Raw genomic sequence first — 21,772 nt, forward strand, 5'->3', positions numbered from 1 at the left:
TAAATTTTAAAATTTTTAGCATATTTACTGATAGCTACAGTTACTTTATAATGAAAAAAATCATAATAAGTAATTAAAACGTAGTGAAAGTAGGCGTAGCCTGTGTCAGGTGGGGTATTAATGGTAGTGGTGTGGGAGCGTTGGTGGGGGTAGTGGAAGGGTGGGTGCGGCTTCGTTCTTCGTTGCGCGCATGTTGTTCGTCAGTTGGCGTTTTGCTGCCGAAGAGGCAACAGCTCTGCGCGGAATTCGGAGCAGCCGAAAGACATAACTTTCACAAACTTTATACGTTTGCGGCGCCATGCCGCTTTTACATCGGGTGAGTGTTTTATTTTACTTTTTGATGTTTAATCATTTCTCTTTATTTATGAAATTCAACCTAATTATTTTCTACACATTTTAATTTTATAAATGTTTTAAGTGTTTCTGTAATATCTAAATCAGTACCAACAGGCATTGCATTGATTTCATTCTATTATCACTCTTTTTGGGCTTATCTCTCTCTAATCGGAACGTCTGAATCGATTTATATAAAACATTTCAGGGCCTGTACCGATTTCGATGGAACTTTTTAGTTATGTAGCAAAAATGTTAAAAAAAATCTAGAGACCATGCGCGCTAACCTGCGGGTAGCAGGAAGAGAACTTCCTAGTGCACGTGGTTTTTTTGGGTCTGCAATCTTTAGACTCATCCAAAAGTTATTTCCTTTTGTGCTTGGTAGACTAAATCTACCTTCATTTAATTTATTTATTTTCTTTACATTTATATAAATTGTCGCATTTTTGTTTGCTAATCTACCCTCGAATACAAATAATTTTCTTAAGTACTCTGTATATAGGAGGTAGTTTGGTTATTTGCAGTCAAATGAATGTGTATTTTGTGTTAGGACACATCCCGCGGTGGCGGCGGTTCCCAGGAGAACCGCCGCTCGTTGGCAGAGATCTTGAGCTTCGATGCGTCTCAATTCGCAGACGAAGCCGCCGCGCCGAAGACTAATCGCACTAACGTAAGTAAATTTTTTTTTTTGGCCGTAAATAGTGTTTCTAATTTCGGGTAGATTTTATATTTTTTTCGTATATAATTCTAAAGTAACTAAAGTCAATAATTTTAGATTTCTTGTATTTAAACTAATTTTTGCTATTTCTAGAACTCAAAATTTTATTGTGCACCTAAGACATTTTCTGAATCGGTAATTTCAATTGGTTTAAAATTAAGATTTTATCGTCTATTCTTTTTTTTGGGAGGTAGTTAAGTTATATACTACACTGATCCCTTTTGGTATTATTTGGCGCCCGAACACTACTGACTCTTCCAACCTATATTGGGCGCCAATTTGAAATTAATATTCTTAAATAAAGAACTTGGTTAAATAAATGCAAACGCAAGCATTACACAATTTATCACTTTAATTGTAGGAACTGTACAATCCCTTTTACAATTGATTACATCCCCGTTGTAGAATCTTGTAATAAACCGCTTATTTTACCGCAGAAAACTAATTATTTGAATGCATCATCGCGAAAACAAACCCATTCCCTGCCTCAACTAAGCCACCTACTCGCTCGGTGCATCATAAAAACGTCCCACCTAATGCCTTAAGCCTTTCAGATAAAGGCTTAAGGCTCGATATTTAAGTACAAAGCACTCGACGGTTTTATTGTCCGTTCATAACGTTCGTACGACATCCGTTTTGATGCCAGTTAATGTCGGGGGGACGCTGCCAGCTCCCCTATTTAATGGCCCGGCCGTGCCAAGTGATGCACCCGCGACCAGCCGGCAGCTTGCATTAGCTGAGGATTTCGGGATTCTTTGATACTCCTCCCTATCTATACGTTGCATTGAAACCAAGCTTTCGTTGCGAATATTGTTTTGCATTGTTTGTATAGTTTGGCCGCGCTCGCAAATGTCCTTAACTTTATAAAATTGCAATACAAAGACCTTCCAGTGTCGTGGGTTGTTAATTTATATTTTCAGCATTGAAAACTTCTGCCAAGTGTCTGTATAACCCAGCTTTATTTTCTTTAATAATCTTGTATTTCCTAAATCAAATTTTGGCGCAACTATACGCGTTTCTGCAAACGCAGAGGCAATTATTCTTAAATTTATTACTTTCGAAATGTAACTTAATCTCGGACATTTTAAAACTAAAGCTTTGCTTATGTTTTAAAGTCTAGTAGATGCCCTTCAATGAGCGGTTTATACTGTTATCGTTGTACGTTATCATCAAACTTAATAACTTGTTATTTCTGAGATCACAATTATAGAAGTATTCCAAATTTAATTTTTTCGCTCCTATGGGTAACCCCAACCGCAATAAACAAAATAAAACATTTCAAAACATCAATATGGCATTAAAGTTATCGTACGTTCAGACATAATTTCCGTCTGTTTAAACGAGAGTTATCAGACGTTGCTTCTAATTGCAGGCGGATCACGACCTAATTTGCAGCCTCCATTCCGAGCTATTTCTAACCCCTGCGATTGATTTTCATTTCCGTTTTAGACTATTTTAATTTTATTACTGAATGGTTTGGAGACTATTGCTGTAACTTTTTGTACATGTTCGGTAGCTTGCTCTCGCCACCGGTACAATTTATTGGTGTCCGCAGTAACCTCTAGACCCCTTACCATAACCGGGATTCTATAAATTTAACTCGCGATATTTTCGGTGATGTCGAATGTTTCTGTAACATTATTGGCAATTTAGATGTCGTCAATTTATAAACTTGATTGTAATTAGATCATGAAATTAATGTAGCCTATTCTGTTCCTTGCCTAGTCTGTTCCTATTTCTTCCTTTTAACTGCAAAAAAAAAATATTTTTCAATCATTTCCATCTTTAGATTTCCTTTTTTTTGAAAACTTTCAGTGTCTTTTTTTTTTAAATCTAATTAACTGCCATCAGTCTTAACTGACAACTGTTCTGTTTCGATGAACGTTGCGATCTTGATAAATCAGCGCTGTATTTGGTTTAATGAGCTCTACAATTTACCCTTAGCTTTTTTTGGAAGTTTAAATGTTGATGCATAGTTTACTGATTTCGGAGTTTTGCTTTTATTAGACTACATTTGGTATATAAAAAAGTATACAAAATAGTTAAGAAATTCAATTTAAACTTCTTGAATGAGAGTAAACCCTTCGGATTGCTTGGCCACTGTACCCCCGAGTCTTGTAGCAAGTTAATTTGGCAGGCGTCTGCCGCGGCTATTGGCAGCGGCGGCGACTTGATATTATTTGTGTAGGCCCGCGCCGAGCTCCTGCCAGCCGCAGATAATCGGTATCGCGGGAGGCGACCCGGAAAGCTGCTCTTGATTTCCTTACATTTGTTAATTCACAATGATAAAAAAATCTTGCCTAGATTCAGATTCATGCTTAGGAAAAGCATATTTTATATTTATCGTTGGCGGTTTTTGTATTAAATTCAATTATTTTATTTGCATAAAACATCGTAGCTATAAATCATAGGTAGGTAGATCTTCTGGGAAAAGACGCAGTGTATTACCATATGTGAATGTTTCCTATTTAATATTATTAAGTCAATAGTGTTCATAAATATTAAGTCATATTTGTTTGCACACAAGCTTAGCTTACGGGCACGGAGGAATCTTAGCAGAGGAGTTTGTTAGGTTAAAGTGTCGTAAAGTTAAGTTTGTACTTTGGCGGATTAGTAAAACTTAAGCGCCGCAACAATTATTTACGATTTAAGGACAAAGTTTTCTAGGTTGTAATGTAATTGTAATGCGGTTGCTTTACATCGTAAACTTCGCGACGAAGTAGAAAGATAAGGTTGACTCCGCAGTTTCTCCTCTAGCTTAGTTATATTTGAAATAGTCGTAGAGGTTTTTGTGACAGCTCTTCCTTCGGCCTCTGTTTTCGGCAGCAAAGCAGCTTTGGTTTCAATGCTGTATTTCGGTCTAGTTGCCGGTGTAATTACAGGCACAATGGTGCTTAATGAAATGGTTGATCGAAATATGGCAGCAGAATAACCCATACAGACCTACTATTTTTTACCTTTTAAATTATTATGACTGTTCAGCCTGGTGAGACAGGCAGACAGACATACATATAGACATCAGACTGACTGACACCAGATTCTTTGTAATTATGTCCCATTTTAGCCCTATAAACAAAGCTGTCCTAAGACCTACTTTCTTTTGGAAGTGTGGTACTGCAATGATGACGCCAGACTGCGTGCAGGGCCAGGACGGCGACGGCTGGCGCTGGGAGTCTCCGCGCAGCCCGGAGGCCGCGCAGACGCCGCGCTCGCTGGTGCCGGCCGCGTGCTTCCCGCCGCGCCACCCCTCCGCCTTCGGCAGCTTCAGGCGAGTGCCTTCTCTAGCACGCCGCACATTCTAGGTGTCGCGCAACGCCCGGCTAACTTGCTCCTACAGCGATGTATGCGGAGAGAAAATGCAGGCGGCAAATTGCAGACTCTAAAGTGTTTTCATTGTGTTTCATCGAGTGGTGACGATTTTTAACGTTCGTGAAATAATTTTTGCAAAGAAAGTAGCGCTGCCAGTAAAGTTCGCCGTTCAAAAAATTAAATTTGACATTTGTCTGTACTTCCAAAATCGCATTTCTAGGAATTGGTTTCAGAGCACTAATCCACATCGCTGCTCCAATGTTTTGGTCTGACTTTCTGAGAATAACATCACCATCATAAACCCATTACCACCCCGCTACAGGGCACTGGTCTCACTCAGGACAAAAGTTTAGGTCGTAGTCCACAACGCTCAGTGCGGATTCTTCTCTTCACACGCCCTTGAGACATTGTGAACGCTGAGGCATGCAGGTTTTCTCACGGTGTACGTACCTTCACCGTTAAATTATATTTAATCATTTTTACTCAAAACTCAAAAGTTAGAGATGCATGAGTGGGTCGAACTCTTTCCCCCTGAAAGGGTAGCCGCTTCTGAGAATTTACATTACTTTTGTAGCGTTCGACAAATAGTGACTGCGTGATAAATACAATGACTGACATTGTTACGGCCTACTGATTGGTAGAACTTGAATTCTCGTTTGACAGGTGAGAGACTAAATACCGGTAGTTAAATGATTTGTTGGTTGCAGTGAGCGCGCCCGGCCCGGCAGCTGGGGACACGACAACTACGAGCAGGGACTCACAGACCTCGTGGCCTCCTTCGTGAGTACCACCGTCGTTTTGATATACCTAGCCTATGACCTCTGGCGCCTGCTTGATATTTCACCTTTAGAGGCTCTTTTAATTTTTTTCTTCTAGCGGAGTCTACGATCATTTCTCAAAGTTATTAACGGTATCTTTCTGGGTAGTTTATGAAAGTAAACTTGGCGTCTTTTTACACACAAGCATTGGGTAATACTTAAGTTTTCAAGGACTAGAACTGTTTCCCGCCGGTAGCATTGAGTACATGAGGCTTGTTTCAGAAGGCCCTAGCCGCGCCGGCCGCGCCGCCGCAAGCCGCGCGCAGGAACCACTCGTTCCAGACCCGGCTCAGCTGCGAGCTATTGGTAAGTACTAGACTTTCATCTATACTATACATCTCTTTACTTGATTGCTATTGCGCGAAAGATAATGCAGTAACTAACTCACTCACTTAGTGAAGATTGGAATGAAGACGATGATAATGAAGATTGGCTTTAGGACAGATTAAAATTAAAAAGATTAGGACAAATTTTTTGGTAGCGTGACCTAACATCCACGTGCTAATGTAGGAATTATAAAAGGTGGGAAAATAATGCCTGAAATCCTCTCTGGTAAGAAATTACCAAATAAAAATGGGATTTTCGCCCGCCTGACCGGTAGTGGTGTCAAAACGAACAGACAGCCTTTACTTTCGAAGTCTATCAGGAGGCATTCCTACAATAAATAAATTCTGGAAACTTGCATAGTTTTGAGTATTGTTCCCTAGATGGAGTCTTCCTGGCCGCCCGAAGGCGCAAATTCCCAGTCTCAAGAAGAGAAACGCGCGCTATCCCGCCGCGCATCGTTCTGTGAGTAGTTTGAAATGTCCTTAACTTCACTGTCTACATACAAATGCTGATTATTGAAGTATACTTCTTTAGCGGCGTATGTAACGAAATGCGCGCGCACATGTTTACACGATTTTAACAGGATAAAGGTAGTTTCGAAACCAAATGACGGGAATACATCGTCCGTCAGCTCACTTTTTATGATGATTTTTACACACAAAAAACAGACACCCTGAAGTTTTTGACAGTGTACACTTTCAATTGTCGAAGTCTGCTGGCTCATTCATGTGATTTAATTGTACAAAAATTTCAAGTTTTAATGTTTAGTGAAACTTGGTGGTCCGATAATGAAACTAGATAATACGAACTTTCAATGTATTTAATACTGTTTTTTTCCTATCGTTAGTGTCGTTCTGTCTACAAACGTAGAAATAGGGTACTTAGAATAGGGTGTAAGATATAATTTTTGAAAAGATTTTTATCTTACGTCAAAGAAGTTTAGCTTCTTACGCGTGTACATAGTACATACGTAAAAGCTCCCCCAAACTGAATTAAGGAAAACGGAAGGCTTCTATAAAATTCATCCGCCTCTGATCTAGGGGGTAAATTGGGGCAAGTTCAAGGAACACCGAAATGATAATATAGAAATCTTGCTCTTACAAATGATTCACGAATTATGCAAATCATTATATATTTGAAGTATTAGTAATCAAACGCCGCGTTGGAGGGGCGCCACGAATAGGTTCGAACGAATCTTAAGATTCGAGGCTGAATTCCATGTCTAGCAGTGAAAGGCCATCAAGGTTCATTTTTATTTAGTATAGGAGTCATCGTATGGATCATTCCAAATGTTAACTTCATCAATCTGCCAACCCATTGTGGAATGGTGGGCGCGGTGTCCCACAAGCTGCAACGCTCTGCGCAGGCGGCGCGGCGGGCAGCAGCCAGTCGCTGCTGGTGTGGAGCGGCGCGCTGCCGCCGCGCTGCATGGACAACAACCCCAGCGGCGGCTTCTCCGCCAAGGTGTTCCTGGGCGGCCTGCCCTGGGACATCAGCGAGGAGGCGCTGTTGTACGCGCTGCGCCAGTTCCAGCCCGTGCGGTGAGCCTCGAGCTTCACATTGGCATTATGTGATGACTTCCAACGCTCCCTTTTCATTTCTTTATCGAGCAACAAAGACCCATTCATCAAATTACATTGTGAAGCATACAAAAATCAAACTCATCATTATAGTTATACCCACCTTTTACAGGCCCACTACAGGGCATGGGTCTCCCTCTCGGAATGATTAGTTTCTTCACACGTATCATGAGAATGTCACGGAGAACTCTCGAGCAAGTTTCCTCACGATGCTTTTCTTCGCCAGAGACACCATTTTTCATCTGAGCGATCTTTTTGCGCCTTTCTTAATTATGGTGTTGAGTGTGGTGCAACGAGCGCTCGGCAATGTCGTGACCGTCCCGTCCCGCAGCGTGGAGTGGCCGGGGCGCGACGCGGCGCCGCGCGGCTTCGCGTACGTGACGCTGGAGAGCGAGCGCCGCGTGCGCGCGCTGCTGGCCGCCTCGCGCCGCGACGCCTGCAAGTGGCTGTACCGCGTCACGTCGCGCAACCTGCGCACCAAGGACGTGAGTGCCGAACACTGCAGTTGTGGCCTAGTCTCGCTTTATAATTCTTAGATATTTTCCAGAGATAAGAAAAACTGCTTAAAATTGGCTTAAAATTATGAACAGTTATTCGGATTATCAGAGCATTAACATAACCTAATGGACACAAAAAACAAAAATTCAATCGTTCAATCCTCTTAAGTTGACTGCAGATTTGAACGTTATGAAAAGCTTATGACGTTGTTACAACCAACGTGCTTATGTGCTTCAATTAAAAACACCTTTAGCGCTATGTCCTTATTTAAGAAATCTGATGCCTTGTAGTTTCCAAAAATCTGATTAGCCAAAGTTTGCAAACCTATTGTGCTGACCCCGAGCGCCCCGTCGCAGGCAGAAGTGATCCCCTGGGCGGTGGCGGACTCCAACTGGGTGGTGCCGGGCGGCGAGGCGGGCGCGGCGCGCTCCGTGCGGCTGGAGCCCACGCGCACGGTGTTCGTGGGCGCGCTGCACGGCATCCTGTCGGCGTCCGCGCTCGCCACCATCATGAACGACCTGTTCTCTGGCGTCGTGTACGCAGGTTCGTGCACTCGCACCCGTAGGGCTACTACTATACTCTAGATGACCTATCGCCAGAGATGTCTAGGCCTCTTTCGAATCAAAATTTATTTTTTAAAAATTTATTCGTTATTTCCAAGTAGATAGACTTACCCGTAATAAACCAACATCGAGCTAAAAGCAGGTTCTCAATCTGTTAATTTAAGCCTTAGTTGAGAAACTGATCAAAGCTCGATTTCGGTTTATTAGCAGGGCCTAACTGCTCGTGCACTGGCCGCAGGGATCGACACGGACAAGAACAAGTACCCCATCGGCTCGGGGCGCGTGACCTTCAACAACGTGCGCTCTTACGTGCGCGCCATCTCCGCCGCCTATGTCGAGATACGCACCGACAAGTTCACCAAGAAGGTACATTTCAATCATCTTAGCATCTTCACCATTACCTTGTTCTTAGCTCTTTGAAAACAAATGTATACGACACCTCTTAAACTGCCAGGAATCCAAAGATGTTATTATTTTGAAGCAATCTCCAACCAGCCCTCGATTTAAGAATCGGGAACAGAAATACAATCATTGTCTCCCGACCTCCTGATCTTGTACTTGATGATGATTTCTATTTCAGATCCAAGTCGACCCATATTTGGAAGATTCGATGTGCTCAGTGTGCAACTTGCAGCAGGGCCCGTACTTCTGCCGGGAGCCGGTCTGCTTTCGGTAAGCACTCTTTATTTATCGGCTAGAAAAACCGTTACTTTGCAGGAAATGTATGCGTAACTTATTTTGGCGTTTGCGTAACATGCGTAACATTTTAGTCTCAAAGATTTTAGCAAATTTGACTTCATTTTATACGTTTTATTAATAAACCAACGAAAAATATATTTTTTCTAGGGAAATAATAATTACAAACTAAAATTCATATTTACAATAAGTATAAGCCGTCTAACTGTTCACTTATTGGCATGTTACTCAAAATGCCGGCGCTATTGCCCCTTTAAATTGCTAGACTTAGCCGTTGGGCTAAATAAGCGCCAGCTCTTGGGTCACCAGACGTAAGGACATATTTTTGGGACACTATGTTAAAAAAAATTTAAACTACAACTTGAGCAGTCGGATAATTCCTTTGAAATTTAACAAATCAGAGGCATTTCGAAAAGGTGACCTATATAGATATAATTTGATACGGTGTATGGCTGACTTTAGTTATTATAGTATTGAAAGAAGTTATCATTCCAGATACTTTTGCCGCTCGTGCTGGGCGTGGCAGCACTCGTCGGATAACCATAAGGCGCTCATGCGCAACTCAAAGAGCGTCAACGTGCCGCTCTCCAGCGTCGGCAACGGCACCAACGGCAACGGTAGCAATACCGGCAGCAGCGGCAGCAATGGCGGCCAGCGGCAGTCCGTCAGCGAACAGAGCCTGTGCAATGGCAGCTTCACACAGGCCAATGATGGTAACAATTCAACAAATAGGATAAGTGAGTGACTACTCGTGTCAATGTATTGTGGAGTGTCGTTAAATTGACACCCTTGCAGAAATAATATTGGTTTTCTTAATTTTGCTGCCAGGCTTGTAGCCGAATATCAGGTATGATGAACTTTCAAGTAAACTGTGGTATTGTTTTTCATCACTATTTTGATATCAATCATTTTAGAATCTCATCTAGCAAATTCTTATTTTTTATTAATATTAGGGGCAATAGTTTTTTATAAATATTATATAGAGGTAGATACAGAGGTCGATTTTCAAAATTATTTGCTGGATTGTCAATTGCCGATTACATAACCTATTCGCAATTGAAGAGGATGGCGCATCATCGTTCACGCTACGACCAATAGTAGCAGAGCATCAATGAAAAATGTTGCATAAACGACAGCATCTCTTTCTTGTTGAATTGTTTGCTCATACACCGTCATTGTTGCAGCGACCCCGTCCCCGCCCGCCAGCGCCTCGGGCGGCGGCGAGGCGGACTGCCTCGGGGACGAGCCTGCGCTGGAGTGGCAGCACTAGCCACGCCCGTCGGCAGTCCGTGCGACGTGCGGAAGCTCGCAGAGATCCCACTGAACTTAACTCTTAAACCTCGAAGCATGGAAATGTGACAAAATTTTCGAAACTGGAGAACTCTTGTGGGAGACGCGACAAATTTATCTGGAAGGTTGTGAGAAGATTCCGAAAACCTTCGGAAACGTGGTGTTTGCGAAAAATCTAGGACTTATCTTACTACCGATAAATATTGGAAGTTCAAAAAATATGGTGGGAAAGTTCGCACGCACGTAGACTGCTCGCTCGTTGGTCCGTAACCGTAGTGGTGTTTGTCGAGCCGCTATTAAGTTGGGCGCTTCGTCAGCTTTTAATCGTAGTGTCAATCGATTTTAATTTGATTTGTCGATTCAATTGTTTGTTTTCTTCTAATCGTTCAGAATTTTTTCATTTATTTTGTATTTTTATAAATACTTGTATATAAAGTATTTTTAAATTATGTATTGTTACTTTTAACATATTTTGTATACTCTCCTTTATAATTTTGTGTGCAAATAAATATTGACTTAATTTCGAGCCTTGAGCGGAAGTGTTAAAGCTTAAAATGGTTAACTTGAATACTTTCACTCAGGGCTGTATATATGTATAATTGACTGATTTAGTGTTAAGATTATTTAATGTAAAAATTTAGATTTGTGAAATCAGAGCCACTATTTTTCAAATAGGCTGAAATCCGTATACTATAGTAACCTGTGCCTAACGTTAGAAAAATTTTAACCATTTTGAAGGTGCCTTTAGTTTAGGCTGTCCAGAATTATATAACTTTTAAACGTTTTAAATGAAAGGCTTTTAAATGTAATCCAAAGTGAATTTTATAGTGTTTTAGTAAGATTTATAAAATTGTAAAATTACAGTATAAAATGCTGTTTTTAACTAGCTTGTTAAATTGATTTTAGAATATACAGATCAATGTTAAATGATTACAAATAAATTATATTCAATATACGAATGAAATTTCATTTCATATTAACATTTACCAAGCACTTGGCATATCAAAGCTAAAATAGCGACAGCCTGATATATAACTTGTGGACGGAACTTCCTTGTTTAGAATGCATTCTCAGAGTGAACTTCCTTGTTTAGAATGCATTTTCACAGGTAGTTCTGATACATGAGACAGCCTAGAATTTACTTAAAGTACCGGAATTTCTCACCTGTGCCCATATAATTGCATGGACGTGGAGTTACAGAACGACCATGATACTCGTGTTGCTGCGAGCGAGAGAAATTCTACAGTAGTAGAATATACTTTTCTGGCTCGCATTCTATAAGTTTATTTCCATTCATACACATGTATAAACATAGTCAGCATGCCCTGTAAGGGCCTTCACTGAAGGCCATACGTTGCAAAGGTCAGATCTTTTAAGTTTTTCAATTAAAACAAGACTAATTCTCAACTGTAACCGTCAGTTTGCAGCCACTTGGGAGTGCGATCAATCAGTCGACTTTTAATTCGAACCCGAAAGGAATTTTGTACTAAATAATGTACTTATTATAGAAATAGTAGGTTGTTATGGTATACATTGAAACAAAACAATTTCAGTAGTATAATTTTATTATACTATTTATTGCTCTTACGCTATATGTACATAGTTAAGTTTCATCGTAGCCCCGACCCCATCCCGGGTTCCTGGATGGCCTTCAAACCGCGTGACAAACACGTGACACATGCTGTTTTCACTATGGGCTTAGGAAAAGTATACTTAGTATCTGAGTGTAGTAAACACTACTCGTTTATTGATAAAACTGAAAAGCTTTCTTGAAATGAATATAAGGGTATTCTTATATCGGAACGTAGCCTAGCTCGCTAGCTTACCTATTCTCTGGCATTTTTATCTAAATCAACGGCCACGCAATATAATATAGCCTTTATATATATAACTAAACAGAAGTATTGTATAAACAATATTTTGGTTATAAAGAATATTGCTTTTGTTGTCCGCAAGAGATTGCTTCAGCAATAATACCGCTTTTAAATACCAATGTTAGTGAAAATATTAATTTGCTGTATTTGTGTTGTTTTTAATATATTTGTGTGCAATAAAAATGCAACTATATGTAAAATATTGCTGCACCTGAATATAAGTTATAGCCGTGGCTGCTATTTAAAAAGTTTGTTCTTTAGTTATTTTTAAGCTCTACTAGCATAGTGGAGTTGGGCGCTCGGTTGGCGCAGCCGGTGACTCGAAGCGGCCGTAACGTCGCCGGGTCCGGGCGGGAAGGTGCCAAACTCGGGCCGCCGCGTAGCGCCGTCAGTCGAAGCTCATGCTCATCTCGGAGGCTTCCGGCGACGCGCGCTCGGGCGCCGCGATGTCGACGGCGGGGAACGCGAACTGCGGGATCTCCTCCTCTGTGGAGCGCAACACCAATGAGCCGCGTGTCGATGTCATCTATGCGACTGACTTTCTTAATAGCGTTGGACGGACCGAGCAGATTGAATTGGGAATAAAGTCCTTCTAATTGACCTTCGGCGCAGCGCTATGGTATAATTGCATGGTCTGTCCCAGCTCGGACGATTTGGGAATTAATGATTTCAGAGTTTTCTGTGGTCTTGTCTGGTGGAGAGTTCGGCGTAACCAGTTACCACCCTACCGATATAAACATGCCACCGAGTGATGTACAATTCCGGTATGAAGCCACCTTGAAATCGTTTTTTTTTAATATTAAACCATTAGTTTCCACAGATTAGTTTCTCAGTATGTATATACCACGGACAAAGAAATTAGGAACCTTTGAACGAATGAAGAATGCTTTCCAACATTATCTCATACGTCTAACTGGATGTTTTTAAACCCCAATTTTCTTAGTCCCCTAGAACAGATCCATTGCCGTCTAGCACAGTAATACTTACCAGTTAACGCCGCGTCAAGCCTATCAACGATGGCATCCAGTAGTGCCAAGGCCACCACGTGGTCCGGGTCCCTGGCCAGCGCCGCGTGCAGCGCATCCGCCGCCTCGGTCTCCCTGCCCAGCAGTGCCAGGCACAGGCCTCGCGCTGCCAGCGAGCCAGCTTTGGCCGGTCGTAATGCCAGGGCCCGTTCGTGCCAGCGAAGCGCCTCCGCTGGGTTACCCAGCGCGCGGCTCGCGTGGCCCAGGGCATCCAACGTCGCGGCCCAGCACGGCGCCAACTGTACCAGGAAATGGCAGCAGAAAAAACATTAATCGTGCGGTTTAGTAGACTTTACATGACCTTGAGAAACCGCCGGCTGCGTCATATTTTAGCTTTTACGATACAAACGCGCAAGTCGGTTGACTCACGCACACTTGCATGAGTAAGAAAATAGGGCATTACAGCAATTTATCTATGAATAATGCCGATTATTATATTAAAAATATCATCAAACCATCGTTTGTATACTCATTGACAGTGTTTTAAAAATAGAATAATGCCCTTCACTATACTATCAAAGAAAAGTATAGGATCTATGGCGGTGCCGCGAGATTGACAAGATCGATGGGCGGGAAAGAAAAGATAGTACAGATTTAAATTAACTAATTGAGAAAAAGAAAAGTATGGTGAGAAAATGTTACAAATACATTATTTAAAATAAAAACGATATACTTAATGAAACATTTTTGTGAAGGAACAAGTGTTGTATTATAAGTACTGTTGTTTGAGTGGTTGGAAGTTGTTGGTACTATGATGGTACCCGATGGATGATGATGGATCAGACAAGTATATCTCTATCCGTATCCTTTGGGTTATTTTGTTATCATATATGGAGCCGTAGCGTCATTTTATACAGACAGTATTTGTAGCAGAGGTTGCTCTATGCAAACAACTTGTTCCAAAAGTCCTGGTTTGACCTATCTTATATGTCTTGTATGAAAGGGCCTAGCGTTATAAATAATGTTGTAATTGTGTTTATAAGTCTTGTTTTAATTGATTGAATAAAAGAGCAACGGTAGTGTTTCTTGCCAGTGGTCTTCTCTGACGAAGACTGCATTCCGAACTGGTAGAAGAGTAATTGCAAGGAATTGTAAATATAAATTATACAGAAGCTTAATATACGGTATTAGAGTCGGATCAGTTGTTCTGTTTTACTCCTTGGGGAGACAGGGTGAACCCTGTCTCCCAGCAACACTGCTCTAATGCAGTTTGGTCGGCTTTAATTATATCATTTATAAAATTAATACCATTTATATAATACTTAGTATGAAATAAATAAGTAAGGAAGAATAACATTCATGAGAAAACATACTTACTTCTAAAAACTAAGTATTTGGCTTCTATAATACTATTTATTAATGAAACATCTAAGTGCCATCCTGAACTTGAAGATAATACCTGGCCACCATTACTTATTTTTTTAGCACATGCATCAGTAAATGAATTTCTAACGCTTGAAGTTTTGCTAGCACCGTAAATTATAAAATTTACTTGAATAAAGTCGGTATTATAATATCATCTTTACAATATATCGAAGTAGAGTGCTGCGTTGTTAAGGGTCGAGTTTGAGCGCAGATGTCTCGAGTATTCCGTGTCGGATCTAAGAAAAGGTATTGAGTTTTTTGATAACAAAATCTGATTATCGGAGTTCAATACAGTTCTGACCACTTATTTTTTGGATCAAAAATGTCTGCCGTACCTTGTTCTTAATGCAACAATGTTTTCATGGTTTTTAGAATCACCTTCATTTATTAATTTTACCGTTTGCATGGTTTTCAGGGTGACAAGCTATTAAATTAATCCAGTTCACATATTCTTTGCATTCATCAATTACTTATAACAGTCCACTGCTGGACTAAAGGCTTTCCCACAGGCACGGTTTGCCCACAATCAAGTTGGGCTATCAACGATCAACTAATTATCCCAACAACTTATATAAAAAATATATGAAAGCGCCATCTAGTAATGAGCGGCCACACTTCTACGTCAATCGTCGCTAGACAGGCGTATAGCGTACAAAATTAAATCTTCTATTTTGTATTTTAATTTTTAACTGTAAACGCAAAACACGTAAAAATACTTATATTATTATTTAAATCTCATGTTATCGATTGCAGGGTAAATCAATTATTTTGAATCACTCGACATAAGACGCCCTCTACTGTTGCATAGAAATATCAAATAAAATAAGCACGCCCAAAGAATCGTTGTGTGCGTGCGATTTAGTAGTGTGTGTCGTCTAATGTTATAATCGTGCGCTTGTACTTACAAGATTAGCATCAGTCTTGTGTGAACAATTTCATTCGTAAATTTTGTAAGTGTGGGTGGAGGATAATCAATTGTGCAGGGCGCGCCCACTATGTGCAACTTGAGTATGATCCATATACTTAACGCAGGGTTAGCACAGGCAACAGACAAAAATTCTATCCCCCGATTGTATCCTCTGACAAGAGATATAATTAACTAGTCTACCTGCTATAGCAAGGGAACAGAGTATAGAAGAAGTTTAGCCCCCGTTTATTATTGCACATAAATTATTTGGATATTATTTCCACTTGCGCCGGTGCTCTGAGAGATGATGGACAAGATAATTTTTTATTCTTTTCCCGGGAAGAAAAATTGTCTCCTGCCCATGCTAGTCGTTCGCTTGTAAATGTCAATCTGTACTCCTTCTGCTTCTTTATGATAGTTGTTATCTTCTTTTTACTGTTTCTAACTTCTGTGCTTGTGATGCTGTGTACTTATTACTGTGTTAACATGAAACGAATTTATTTCTGGACTACTTTCTTTCATGAACCACGTATTATTTATTGGAATACCTATAATCGATAACTGCATATATAAGTTTTATCGTAAGAGTATAGTAAGTGTATCGTTAGTATTGGGTTAAGCAGAGGGAAAGTGATAACTGTATTCTAATCTGCCTTCATCATGGCACACTGCAATACTGATCGCGTCGGCACATTCTTAACATTAGCAGCGTTGAATTAGGTGAGCGTGCGCGACACTCACCCGCTCGGGCGGGCCGGCGGCCTGCAGCGCGCGCAGCCACAGCGCGCGCGCCGCCTCGTGCTGGCCGTGCGCGAAGGCGGCCGCGCCCGCCTCGTGCGCCACGTGCGCCGAGCGCACGCCGCGCGCGATGCGCTCCCAGCCGCCCTTGTTCTCCGCGTCCGCGTCGTCGCGCGGCGAGCCGGGCTGTGACAAGCGAGGCGTGAGAGTGGGCGGGGCCGGCGGGGCGGAGCCGGCGCGGCCGCGGGCGTACCTCGGCGGCGCCGTGCAGCGCGGCGGCGCGCGCCATGAAGCGCTCGCACATGCTGACGTTGTTGTTGAGCGAGCACTCCACGCCCACGTACAGCGAAGGCAGGTAGCAGCCCGGCATCAGCTGGCTGGCCTGCGGGTCGGTCGATACAATTAAACGTTCATTCGTGATAATCGATAAGGTGAAAATATTTGTTAAAGGAAATGCCTCCTTTTTTAGCCGCATAAATTTTATTTTTTTCGTTATAAAGAATAATCTGCATTACCGGCTACATTAAAAGTGGTCCATCTTCAAACATATAACTTGCAGTGAGGTAATAACTAAACTAAATCGGGTCATTCAAAATTCAAAATTCAAATTTCATTTATTTCAAGTTGGCCTAATATAAGCACTTTTGAAACGTCAAGTCTGCTGTGTGTAGTGACTCTACCACCGGTTCGGAAGGCAGATTCTACCGAGAAGAAGCCGGCAAAAAACTCAGCAGTTGCTCTTTTCCAACATTAACGATTTACATTTTACATTTCAAAATTCATTTTTCTATCTTGTGAGAGATGAAAGCGGAGCCGGATGCTTCCAAGCAACCTTGTCATTAAGAAATTCATCAATTGTATAATAACCTCGCTGTAATAAATGTGTTTTAACACATTCTTTAAACTTATGCATTGGTAGGTCCAAAATTACCTTAGGAATCATATTATAAAAGCGTATACTCAGTCCCACAAATGACTTCTGCACCTTTCGCAGACGATATGCAGATGTCACTAATTTATGACCATTTCTTGTAAGTCGACTGTTTATATCCACTTTTTGTTCATAAAGACTAATATGTTGTCTTACAAATACTATATTGTTATAAATATATTGTGAGGCTACCGTAAGGATACTTATTTCTTTAAATTTTTCACGTAGGGATTCAAGTAATTTAAGTTTATATATTGACCGTGCAGCTCTTTTCTGCAATATGAATATAGTTTCAATATCAGCACCTTTGCCCCATAATAAGATCCCGTAAGACATCCCGTAAGAAAGTACGCAAAGTAAACAAGTCTTGCTGTTTCTACGTCAGTAATCTGTCTAATTTTCCTGACGGCGTAGGCAGTCGAGCTTAGTTTACCTGCTAGTGTATCTATATGGGTACCCCACTGAAACTTACAATCTAAGGTCATGCCCAGAAAAACTGTGGAATCCATTTTTAGTGATTCTCCATTTATTATTATATTTTGATTAACTTTCTTTACATTTGGTAAAATAAATTCCACACACTTAGTTTTTTTTTTGCATTTAAAAGTAAATTATTGACAGTAAACCAGTGCGACACATGCGACATAGCACGGCTTACGGTTCCCAGGCATCGTACACATGTTTTAAAAGTTTAGCGCCTGCATTGTAAAAAAAGCACAAGAACGGTAACAATAAAACACGCATGTTTAATATCTTGGATTATGAGCCTTATGTCCGATGTAATAAGGTTTTCTCTACAAGCAAGTGTGACGAAAATTACTTTTATATCATTACCGTGACCAATTTGCGGAGATTGAGAATGGTACAGTTCAATTGGCACCAACGGCGAGTAGCGCCGCCCTACCTTGAAGTAGGCCGCCATGGCCTGGTCGTGCTCGTTGTCGGCCGCGAAGCTGTGGCCGTACGCCAGCCACACGCAGCCCGCGCCGGCCTCCAGGCCGCACGCCTTGCTGAGGTAGCGCCGCGCGAACTCGCTCTTGCCTGGAAGCATTTGCGGCGGGAAGTCAGCTCCGCGTCGCGTACTACGGTGGGGTCGCTTCAGTGGAGTCGAGGTCAGCAATTGGAGAATAGTTATAAAATAATAAATTAACTATTTGTAATGCTCGAGTTGTGTTCTGTTTTATCTCAACCAATTTCCAGACTAAGAGTATGTGGTGTATATTTATTTTAACAAGCTGTTAACAAACGCAGACGTAGTCATTCATAATTTTTTATTGAATATTCACAGTCAGTTAAATTAGTTTGCTAGTTAACAGGACGCACTGTTCACGTTGCCCTTTCAAAACAGTTTTAAGACAAGCTTTAACTACTTTTAAGAAAAAGAGCTAAGTTAAGTTCGCGCTATGTAAATGGGGTTTAATTCGAGAGCACCTGCATCGCTTCCAGATTGTGCATAGTAAAGTCATCGTCTCTTTAGCAATTCCCTATCGAAGAAAAAGCCAGTGCAGCGAGTGGCAAGCGAGCGATCAGCGAACGGTGGTCGACCTATTGTAATAGTGCGCGCGTGTGCGGTAAATGCGGGCGCTCACCGATGAGGTAGTAGTAGCAGCCGACCGCGTACCACGCCGTCCACGAGTGCGGGCTGGCGTCCACGAGCGCGTGCGCGAAGGCGAACAGCTCGGCGCTGCGGCGCAGCTCCACCAGGCAGGCGGCGCGCACGTCGGCGCAGCACGCGGGCCCGGCGCGCTCCAGCGCGCGCAGCGCCGCCGCCCAGCGCCCGCCCGCCGCCAGCCGCCGCCCGCGCGCCTCGCCCGCCTCCGCGCAGCGCGCGCGCACCGCCGCCACGCCGCCGGGCGCGTGCGCCGGCGCGCCAGGGGCGTCGGCGTCGGCGTCGGCCGCCGAGTCCGCGTGCAGCGGCGCGTAGCGCAGCAGGCGGTCGCGGTACGCCACGCGCAGCAGCGCCGCCTCCGACGCGCTCATCTGGTTGTTGATGGGCAGGGATTCGATCAGCTCGCTCTCTGCAAATAACGTTTCCACTCAGGCCGTGCGAGCTCGGCCCCGCCGGAGCGGCCCCGCCGGAGCGCGCACTCACCCTGGCTGGGCGTGAGCGCGTGCTGCTCGAGCAGCAGGTCGAGCGCCTCGTAGCAGGCGCAGTCGGCCCGCAGCGCCGCCGTCAGCGCCTCCGCCGCCGCCTCGCGCCGCTCCAGCGCCGCCAGCGCGCGCGCCCGCCACACCAGCACGCTGGCCAGCGCTCGCTGGAACACGCCGCTACGTGAATACTATACGGCACCCTCGGAAGTGACGGCACGAGTATGGGGGGAGACTCGTGCCCCGTAGTGGGCCGGTTATGGTGGGGATTGGGTCGATAATGATGAATGACGTACAAGACCTTCTGCAGGGAGACTGTCTTGACTCTCCTCGACTTCTTGGCCTATTTGCCCATACTGTGTCCCATCTTCCGTACATAAGTTCTAAATACATTTGCAAAAGTATTGTATGAAAAGTTTTACCAACCAACAAAACGTTTTTTTTAAATATTTATTGTATTAGTAAGTATTGAAGCAGTCAGGCAGAAGATTTCATATGAGGAATTAACGATGTCGCGTGTAGGACTCACATTGTGCGTTTGGTCCATGCTCCGCGGCTCGAGCAGCGCGGGCTCGCACTCGTCGAGGACGCTGAGCGCCGTGTTGGGCTCCTTGGACGCGATGTAGGCGCGCATCGCTACACCCAGACACAACAAATGTCGCCTATAAAATTACATTTCCAATTTCACATAAATACAAGATCTACCACTCTTTGAAAGGTGCAATGTTTAGTAGAGAGTAGGCGAGATAAGCTTGCAGCTCAACTAACAAACTCACTTTCGCATTGATAATGGTACTAAATTTTTTGGGGATAAATGTATCCTCTTTATTATTGGACTTAAGATTCCTTAATACCTAAATTGTATCAAATCTCTACAGCTGTTTTAAGAAGAAAGAAATATTACATAACTGATATAATTCATTTTAAATTTTGTAGAAATAAAATATGTTATAGATGATTATTTACTGACTGGCTTTTGAACAATAATTAAAAGGGATTAATAATATACTTCTGTAGTACATTAATTAAATCAATATATGTAACAATATATGTTTGTATCACAATTCAAGTTTTTTGCTTTTCTCTACTGTAATATGCTTGTTTTATTACACATAAGCCTTATCCTTGAATCACTATCTATTACTGAAAACTGTATTAAAATCCACTGCTAAGTTAAAACAGCAATAGCTACTTTGTTTTATACTATGTGTAAAGATTATTACAAATCCAGAGCATGTAACATCTATGAATTTTCATTATTAAGAAAATCATTGCTTATTCTATTTTATTGCAGCAACTTTTCACATATCAAATAAATATATATAAGGTTAATGATTTCAAGCCATTCAATATTATGCATATTGCACTGTCACTGCTTCAAGAAGGTATTTCTTTTAAAGGTTTATAATTACATAATGGCACTTAATAAAGCCAGCAATAACAGGCTGCTGTTGATTATGGGCGAGAGGACTAAGTTTGTAATAAACCTTGAATTCAACAAACCGATGTAGCTGCCGAGATGTGACAGCATGTGCAGCCCGGTGCAGCTCTCCTCGAGCCAGCATGGCGCTGGCCAGCAACCATATGTCATCTCCACTGGCAGTCGCCGAGGGCCCACTTGATGCTGCCGCCGCTGCCGCATCCGCCCAGAAGAATGCACTTGTCCATTGCCCCTACAATTATACACAAAATGACTAAGTTATAGATACTAATATTATAATGTGTAAGTGTGTTTGTTTATTTGTTTGCCTTACTGCACACCTTAACTAAGCAACTAATCAATTTTATTTCCAGTGGAGTTAGTCAAAACAATTGAGAAGAGTATTATAGGCTACTTTTGATCCTAGAATGATATCAATGTAAAGGGTGGTTTACAGGAGGAGTTCTTTCTGCACATCCTAAAACAGCAACCAATCTACTTAATCACTGCAGGTAACACTGAGGGGCACATCTAGTCTTTTATTAAGACATGCATACATAGCATTGATACAAGAATCATTCCAAACAAAATGTAATACAAAGATTTCCTACAGACTGCCCAGGGTTTCTAGTTAAAATAGGTACAATATCACATAACCACACCAGTGCATTAAATTTTTTTTTTTTTTTTTTTTATTAATTCACTAAAACATAATGCTAGTAACCTTAAACCTTATGCTTAACCTGTTGGAGGTGGATAATTAAGAGGCTAAGGTTTGATCACAATATTGTATCTATATATATATATATATATATTCATTAGACTATTCATTATTAGTTTAACCCCAAAAATGAAGAAAATTTGTAGTAAAATTTGGACCATCTGTGTCTGAGTTATTATTACAACAGGCAAAGTAGACTACTATACGTAATATTATTTCCTAGTAAAGAGAAAACGTTATTTAAATCAGCAACAAGACTAAATAGTTGTATTCACCAGTTCGGAGTATTGCTTCACTAGGGACCGCATAAAATCTACGTTCAGACAGTCCACATTGTTTCTAGTAGCAGACTCAGCTTTAGCCATGGCATAGATGAATCTCGTGTAGTAATAATAAATCAATTTGAAATTCTTAAGCACAAATTCAATTCTTATTTAATTACAAATTTATAACATTCCTTAAAAAAGCCGTTTACGAATCATTTGTGCATTTGTGTTTATTTATAAATTGTCATTTGTCACTGTCAAAATAAAAAAATCTAAATGACACGCTACTCTATATGTAGTGTACT

The 21,772-nt window shown here is 41.8% G+C and overlaps 2 protein-coding genes across 3 annotated transcripts; one reads left to right on the forward strand and one right to left on the reverse strand.

The window, feature by feature from the left end:
• Positions 1-204: 204 nt before the first annotated feature.
• Positions 205-11,007, forward strand: LOC120626855 (cytoplasmic polyadenylation element-binding protein 1). 2 transcript variants are annotated; one of them, XM_039894630.1, is made up of 13 exons: positions 205-316; positions 884-1,003; positions 4,195-4,319; positions 5,068-5,140; positions 5,401-5,484; positions 5,886-5,967; positions 6,872-7,046; positions 7,417-7,570; positions 7,940-8,126; positions 8,385-8,512; positions 8,727-8,818; positions 9,338-9,555; positions 10,027-11,007. In XM_039894630.1, exons 1-13 carry the CDS (start codon positions 299-301, stop codon positions 10,110-10,112), a joined length of 1,542 nt encoding a protein of 513 aa, XP_039750564.1. In that variant the 5' UTR covers positions 205-298; the 3' UTR covers positions 10,113-11,007. The 2 variants fall into 2 exon arrangements, with proteins under 2 accessions (XP_039750564.1, XP_039750566.1); XM_039894632.1 differs by having other exon boundaries at positions 5,404-5,484.
• A 678-nt stretch (positions 11,008-11,685) lies between these two features.
• On the reverse strand, positions 11,686-21,694 carry LOC120627101 (cell division cycle protein 16 homolog). The gene is made up of 10 exons (XM_039894950.1): positions 21,477-21,694; positions 20,564-20,733; positions 19,590-19,722; positions 19,065-19,227; positions 18,562-18,990; positions 17,877-18,013; positions 16,295-16,423; positions 16,045-16,227; positions 12,994-13,270; positions 11,686-12,492 (listed from the first exon to the last, which is right to left on the reverse strand). The coding sequence occupies exons 1-10, from the start codon at positions 21,564-21,566 to the stop codon at positions 12,395-12,397; spliced, it is 1,809 nt and encodes a 602-aa protein (XP_039750884.1). The 5' UTR covers positions 21,567-21,694; the 3' UTR covers positions 11,686-12,394.
• Between the last annotated feature and the right edge of the window lie 78 nt (positions 21,695-21,772).

Source organism: Pararge aegeria, chromosome 10 (assembly GCF_905163445.1).
Source record: "Pararge aegeria chromosome 10, ilParAegt1.1, whole genome shotgun sequence".
Lineage (NCBI taxonomy): Eukaryota > Metazoa > Arthropoda > Insecta > Lepidoptera > Nymphalidae > Pararge > Pararge aegeria.